Source organism: Epinephelus moara, chromosome 22, assembly GCF_006386435.1.
Source record: "Epinephelus moara isolate mb chromosome 22, YSFRI_EMoa_1.0, whole genome shotgun sequence".
NCBI classification, from domain to species: domain Eukaryota; kingdom Metazoa; phylum Chordata; class Actinopteri; order Perciformes; family Serranidae; genus Epinephelus; species Epinephelus moara.
This window is the reverse complement of record NC_065527.1, coordinates 322327-329980: the sequence shown is the minus strand read 5'-3', so window position 1 is coordinate 329980 and position 7654 is coordinate 322327. Positions and strand designations below refer to the sequence as shown.

The 7654-nt window shown below is 44.0% G+C and overlaps 2 protein-coding genes across 3 annotated transcripts in view; both read right to left on the bottom strand.

Annotated features, from left to right (window-relative positions):
- The window catches only part of LOC126384410 (capping protein inhibiting regulator of actin dynamics-like), a 12537-nt gene extending 6171 nt beyond the window's left edge, over nt 1–6366 (bottom strand). The window contains exon 1 of one of the 2 annotated variants that reach the window (XM_050035476.1): nt 6230–6366. Coding sequence is in view for 1 of the 2 variants with exons in the window: in XM_050035474.1 (XP_049891431.1) it covers nt 42–234 (193 nt within the window). In the remaining variant the exon portion in view is untranslated. Of the gene's footprint in view, nt 1–41; nt 614–6229 lie in introns of those variants that run through there. The other variant, XM_050035474.1, reaches the window with a different exon arrangement.
- Nucleotides 4757–6223, bottom strand: LOC126384444 (gastrula zinc finger protein XlCGF17.1-like). The gene has a single exon (XM_050035541.1). The coding sequence runs from the start codon at nt 6035–6037 to the stop codon at nt 5057–5059; it is 981 nt and encodes a 326-aa protein (XP_049891498.1). The 5' UTR covers nt 6038–6223; the 3' UTR covers nt 4757–5056.
- Nucleotides 6367–7654: the final 1288 nt, after the last annotated feature.

Genomic DNA, 7654 nt, shown 5'->3' with positions numbered 1-7654 from the left:
CCTGCTCTGTGTTTATAACCACAGAAGAAGAACACACTAACCTGCTCTGTGTAACCTAAGCTGAGGGTTGTAAACAGCGTCCAGTAGTTTCCGTTGTCGCTCGTTCTCCTCTTTTGAGCGACAAAGTTGCTCCTCGTACTCTGCTATCGTTCTTTCAAACAGCCCAAATATCTCTTCAGCAGCCGCAGTTAGTCGCTGCTTTACCAACGCTCTCAGCATTTGGACTTTACACATCTTCAGTCTCTCCGACAGCCGCTCTGTGATGCTAACTTCCGCTAACAGCTAGCACGCTAAGCTAACTCCGCCGGTTCCGTGGTCTGCCGGAAGTTGAGTCAGAGTTAAAACCTCCAGAATTATAAAGTGTATTCAGTCACACAGAGGCTCTGACGGATCCCTGCTGCTGAGGTCCACACACACTGTATCACTAACAACAAAGATACTCTGCTAACAGACGTTTCTGCTCGACGCCATCTTGTTCAAACACTGTCAAGTTAGCCACAGGAAAGAATAGAGCTTCCGGGGCAGCTCAGCTGCTCTCCTTCAAAATAAAAGTCCAGAGGACGATTACAGAAAACTCCGTGGAGTCATGACTAAAGGCAGAAACAAACTTTTTTTAATGTATTTATTTTTTAGCATATTTTTCTGGTATAACAGTTTCGTTTTACCAAACCATCTTTAATCTTATAGCAACTGTGGACTGGTAGCTGGAGAAGTGCCAGTTCACCTCCTGGGCACTGCCGAGGTGCCCTTGAGCAAGGCACCTCCTCTGGTTAATGTAAATCTTTAGTCCATTTTTTTCACACCACATATTTGACATGTGTACAGACATCAGACTCAGACATTTTATTCAGATTCATTCATACATTTTAATAACGTTTTTTGGACATTTATCAACATTTTTGAGACATTTGAATAATGTTCCATCCATCCATTTTCATCTGCTTATCCGGAGTCAAGTCTCGGGGGCAGCAGGCCGAGGAAAGCACCCCAGACATCCCTCTCCCCGGCAACACTTTCCAGCTCCTCCTGGAGGACCCCAAGGCGTTCCCAGACCAGATGAGATCTATAATCCCTCCAGTGTGTTCTGGGTCCAGCGTGGAATGTGCCTGGGACACCTCTAGCGGGAGGTGCCCAGGAGGCATCCTAGTCAGATGCCAGAACCACCTCAACTGACCCCTTTCGACGCAAAGGAGCAGCAGATGTCTGACTCCTCCCCCTAACTCTAAAGGCCCATTTATGCTCAACGTTAAATACGAATCCGGATACGGACGGAGCCTTCTGTCCGTGCTCCGCGCTCATTTCGTCCATATTTCTGCACGTTTCCATAAAGCTTACGGATACGGGCCAAATGGAGCAGTACTACCGGGAACCGTGGGGGCAGTGTTGTTGTCACTACCTGATACGTAGCTCTAGTGAGACACGAAGAAGAAATAACAATTCAATTTCTCTCATCGGCAGTACTAGAGAAAAGAATTCTCTGTCCTCCAGTCGCGATGTATTTAACGGCCTCACCAACCACCGCCTCCTACAACGCTGCCTCTGTTTTTGTCTTTTATGCAAGAGGTACATTATCAATATCTCCTCCACAGTCGCCATGTTTGTTTCTGAGTTTGTTGTTGTCATAAACTTTTGACGCTGGGCTGCCTCCTGGTGGATATATTGGTTAACATCCATGCCAACGTAAAGGGCGCATGGAAGTATGTGGGCATTGACGGTAACATTGTTTGAAACGGACGTATACATTTTCGTACGTAAAGGGAGCATAAATGAGCCTTAAGGCTGAATCCAGACACCCTACAGAGGAAACTCATTTCAGACGCTTGTATCTGTGATCTCATTCTTTCAGTCACTACCCAGAGCTCATGACCATAGGTGAGGGTTGGGACGGAGATGGACCAGGAAATCAAAAGCTTTGCCTTCTGGCTCAGCTTCCTCGGAACCCTGACGGTCTGGCGCAGCGGCCGCATCACTGCAGAAGCTGCGCCGACCCGCCGATCCATCTCACGCTCCATTCTACCCTCACTCGTGAACAAGACCCCGAGATACTTGAACTCTCTCACTTGAGACAGTAACCCTCCCCCAACCCAGAGAGGGCAAACCACCGGTTTCCGGCAGAGGACCATGGCTTCAGATTTGGAGGTGCTGACTCTCATCCCAACTGCTTCACACTCGGCTGCAAAACCACCCCAAGTCATGCTGGAGGTCACAATGTGATGAAGCCAACAGAACCACCTCATCTGCAAAAAGCAGATATGCAATTCTGAGGTCCCCAAACTGGACCCCTTCCTCCCCTGGCTGCACCTCGAGATCCTGTCCATTAATATCACAAACAGGATTGGTGACAAGGAACAACCTTGGCGGAGGCCACACCCACGAGAACATGTTTGGCTTTACATCAAGTATGTGGCACAGCTCTCACTTTGGTCATACAGGGACCAGATGGCTCGTAGCAGCGAGCCTGGCACCCCGTACTCCCACAGTACCCCCCACAAGACCCCCCGAGGGACGCGGTCGTAAGCCTTCTCCAAGTCCACAAACCACATGTAGACTGGATAGGCAAACTCCCACCAGCAGCCTCGCAAGGGTAAAGAGCTGGTCCACTGTTCCACTGCCAGGACAGAATCCACATTGCTCCTCCTGAATCTGAGGTTCGACAATCTGTCAGAGCCTCCTTACCAGCACCCTAGAGTAAACTTTACCCGCGAGGCTGGGCAGTGTGATACCCTGATAGTTGGAGCACACCCTCCTGTCCCCTTTTTTGAGGATGGGGACCACCACCCCGGTCTGCCACTCTGCAGGCACCGTACCCAACCTCCACGCGACACTGAAAAGGCGTGTTAGCCAAGACAGCCCAACAGTGTCCAGAGCCTTCAGCATCTAAGGGTGAATCTCATCCACACCTGGTGCCTTGCCACTGGGGAGCTTTTTAACTACCTCAGCAACTTCTGCCAGGGATATGGGCGAAAGTTTTGTCTTCAGGCTCTGCCTTGTTCACGGTGGACATGATGGCCGGGTTCAGGAGGTCCTCAAAGTGCTCCTTCCACCGCCCGACAATATCCCCAGTTCGGGTCAGCAGTTCTCCTTCTCTGCCGAGCACAGACAGAGACAAGCCCTGCTTTCCCTTCCTGAGTCAGTTAACGGTCTGCCAGAACTTCCTTGAGGCCAACTGAAAGCCCTTCTCCATAGCCTCCCCGAACTCCTCCCACACCCGAGTTTTTGCTTCAGCGACCACCACAGCTACAGCCCTTCTGGCCAACCGATACCTGTCCGCTGCTTATGGAGACCCCTGGGCCAGCCAGACCTGAAAGGCATCCTTCTTCAGCCTGACGCCCTCGCTCACCGCTGGTGTCCACCAGCAGGTTCTTCGGTTGCCACCATGACAGGCAACAACAACCTTCTGACCACAGCTCCTAGCAGCCACCTCCACAATGGAGGCTTTGAACATGGACCACTCAGACTCCATGACCCCAACCTCCTCTGGGATGGGGAGGACAGGGGCCTCAGCCAGATATTCCCAGTTCACCCTCACTAGACATTTGGGTTTACCAGGTCTGTCCGACAGCTTCCCCCGCCATCTAATCCTACTCACCACCAGGTGGTGATCAGTTGACAGCTCTGCTCCTCTGTTCACCCGAGTGTCCAAGACACACGGCTGCAGATCTGCTGATACGACCACAAGATTGATCATTGATCTTTGGCCTAGGGTGTTCTGGTACCAGGGACACTTATGAACCTCCCTGTGCTTGAACATGGTGTTCATTATGGCCAGTCCATGACTTGCACAGAAGTCCAATTGCAAAGCACCACTCGGGTTCAGATCAGGCAGGCTGTTCCTCCCAATCACCCCCCTCCAAGTTTCTCCGTCATTGCCCACGTGAGCTTTGAAGTCCCCCAGGAGAACTATGGGGTCCCCAGCCAGCACCCCTTGCAGGATGCTGCCAAGAGACTCCAAGAAGGCCGGGTACTCCGCACTACCGTACAGTGCATACGCACAAACAACAGTCTGAGACGACCCTCTCATTCTCCAGGGAGAACCTCAACATGGTGGCGCTCAGCTGGGGGCTTGTGACTATCAACATTTTTTCGGCCATTTTTTCTGACATTTAAATAATGTTTTTTGAACATTTTATCAACATTTTACAGACATTTTATTACCATTTTTTTTTGGATATTGCATTATTTTAATAATAATGTTGATAATCTGTCAGGAAAATATTAATACAACACCCTGAAAAGTTATGATAAAATGTCTATGTCTGAAAAACATGATTAAGTGCCCAATTTTTTTTTAAAGTCCAAGTAAATGTTAATGAAATGTCTGAAAATAATATTAAATGGTCTAATAAATTCTTTATAAAAGTCCAACAAAATGTTGATAAAATGTCCAAAAAACATTAAAATATCTGAAAAACAAAAAGTTCAAAAAGTGTTGATAAAGTGTCTGAAAAAATGTCAATAAACTGTCCATACCCTGAAGCAAGTCCTCTGACCGAAAGCTTGGTTCATTAAAGATACTTGCATTGATCCAAGTGTGCAGATACTCTTTTCTACACAAATATATTGTCCATAAATATTAGCATGCCTGAAAAGATCTGAAGACTGTTAAGTGTCTAAAAAATATTGATACAATACCCCAAAAACTGTTTAAAAAATGTAAAAAACAAAACATTAATGAAATGTCCAAATGTGTTTTTAAAAGTCCAAAGAAGTTGATAAAGTGTCTGACACATATTAATACAATGCTAAAAAAAATAAATAAAATATGTCATATGTCTGTAAGAAAAACATTTTTAAAAAGTCCAAAATATCCAATTATATATCTGAAAATTTATATTTAATTGTCCAATAATGTGTAAAAAAAATCTGCAGGACTTTGTATTAATAAATTAGGCTGTAGGTCATTTATATAAAGAAGAGACAGCAGAGGACCAAGGGATGACCCCTGTGGGACGTCACACAAGGAGAACACTTTTCTTTATTCCTTAGATACTCAAGTTACCATTGAGCTACTAAATATTTGAACTTAATTTGGCAACTTCAGTTTCCTGTCCTCAGTCTAAAGAAGCTGTGATGACTGCCGAGCATCACACTGATGGTTCCTGAGCTGATAACGCCACGTGAATCTCTGCTCACAAACGCCGCATCTGAATCTTTTCTCCCCTGTGTGACGGGCCATGTGTTGCGTCAGGTGAACCTTCTGTGTGAACCTTTTCCCACAGACAGAGCAAAGAAACGGTTTCTCTCCCGTGTGCGTGATCATATGTCTCTTCAGATTCGGTTTCTGCAAAAATGTCTGATCGCAAACGGAGCAGCAAAAGGGTTTCTCTCCCGTGTGAGTCATCACATGTTTCTTCAGGTCAGTTTTCTCCCAAAATCTCTGATTGCAGACAGAGCAGCCAAGCGGTTTCTCTCCTGTATGAGTCATCAGGTGTTTCTTCAAGTTTCCACTTTCTTTAAAAGCTTTCCCACACACAGAGCAGCTGAATGGTGTTTCTCCCGTGTGCCTGATCAAGTGTTTCTTCAGATTTGCCTTTCGTAAAAATCTCTGGTCACAGATGGAGCAGCTGAAGGGTTTGTCTCCCGTGTGAGTCATCATGTGTTTCTTTAGATTTCCATTTTCAATGAAAGCTTTCCCGCACACAGAGCAGCTGAAGGGTTTCTCTCCTGTGTGAGTGATGAGGTGCGTCTTCAGGTGCGCCTTACTCAAAAATCTCTGAGCACAAACTGAGCAATGAAACGGTTTCTCTCCAGTGTGAATTCTCATGTGTGTCTGTAAACTCACGTTTTGTGTAAAAGACTTCATACAAACGGAGCAGCTGAACGGTTTCTCTCCTGTGTGAGACCTCATGTGGACGTTCAGGTTACCCTTTGTTAAAAATCTTTTGTTACAAACGGAGCAGCTGAACGGTTTCTCTCCTGTATGAATGATCATGTGTTTCCTGAGAGTTGTCTTGAGGCTGAATCTTTTCCCGCACTCAGAGCAGCTGAATGGTTTCGAATCGCTGACGGGAACTTCATGAGGTTCTCTGGTCTCCATTGAGTCGTCAACACTGACTTCAATTTCAGCTACTAAAGAGTCTCCGCTCCTGTCCTCAGACTCTGGATCAGAATTCCTGTCTGGTCCTGCTCCTGGTGGTCCTGGTCCTGGTGGTCCTCCACAGTGGTGTCCCTCAGACTGAGGTTCCTCTTCATCATCTTCACTCTTCACAGGGACAGGAGTGAATGTGACCTTGGTGATATCAGCCTCCTCCAGCCCTTGAAGCTGCTCTCCCTCCTGACTGCTCCACAGTTCCTCCTCTTCCTCTTTAATGTGTGGGGGCTCTGGGTCCTCCTGCTCCACACTGGAGCTCCACTCCTGCTGCTCAGGGGGAACCTCTTCTTTAACCACCAACAGCTGCTGCTGGACGTCTGCACCAAACAGGAAACAGGAAACAGAGGCAAACTGTCATCTGATGCCAGGTGAGCAACCTGACACACTGCAGGATATAGTGCCCACATATTTTCTGATATTTTATTCATATTTTTTAGACATTTTATCAGCATTTTTTAAAGAATATTTTTGGACTTTGTAATAATATTCCTCTGATGTTTTATCAGCATTTTATGGACATATTTACTTTTTTGTTTTGCACAATTCTATCAGCTTTGTTTTTCAGGTCATTATTTTAAGACGTCAATATTTTTTGCATTTTATAAACATTTTTTTCTGACATATTTTCAATATTTTAGTGGACAGTTTAATAATATTTTTCAGACAATTTATCAACATTCTATTTTGGACTGTTAATAAACATTTATAGATATTTTGTTCCAAAATTTTATAATTATTTCTCTGACATTCAATTAATTTCTCACCGAAGTTTCAACAATATATAGAATATGTTTTTTGGACATTTTATGAACATTTTCTTTTAATTTAAATAATATTTTTGTGACATTTTATTAATTTTTTCCCGAAGTTTGATAAATAAACTTTATCAACATTTTTTTCAGACATTTCATTTTCCCCAACATTTTAATAATATTTAAAGACATTTTATAAATATTTTTGAGACTTTTTTTCCAGGCAATTTTCAACAATTGATTGGACAATTTAAAAAATATTTTTCAGACATTTTATAATTAATTTTAAAAGACATTCTACATTTTTTCCCCCAACATTTTATTCATATTATTCTGATATATATATTTCTTTTACACAATGTTGCAATAATATTTTTTGGAAATTTTATCAAATTTTAGAGTTTTTTCAACAATATCAACAGTTTTGAATATTTTATTCCCATTTTTGTACTTTTTTTTGGTAATTTTTTTTTGGATGTTTTATCAACATTTTCTGTCACTGATGTCACTATCTGCTCTGTGTTTATAACCACAGAAGAAGAAGACACTAACCTGCTCTGTGTTTATAGCCACAGAAGAAGGCACTAACCTGCTCTGTGTTTATAACCACAGAAGAAGAAGACACTAACCTGCTCTGTGTTTATAACCACAGAAGAAGAAGACACTAACCTGCTCTGTGTTTATAACCACAGAAGAAGACACTAACCTGCTCTGTGTTTATAACCACAGAAGAAGAAGACACTAACCTGCTCTGTGTTTATAACCACAGAAGAAGAAGACACTAACCTGCTCTGTGTTTATAACCACAGAA

Bases quoted from the DNA above. Each gene is read 5' to 3' on its own strand.
- LOC126384444 (XM_050035541.1), bottom strand. From the start codon at position 6,037: ATGGAGACCAGAGAACCTCATGAAGTTCCCGTCAGCGATTCGAAACCA.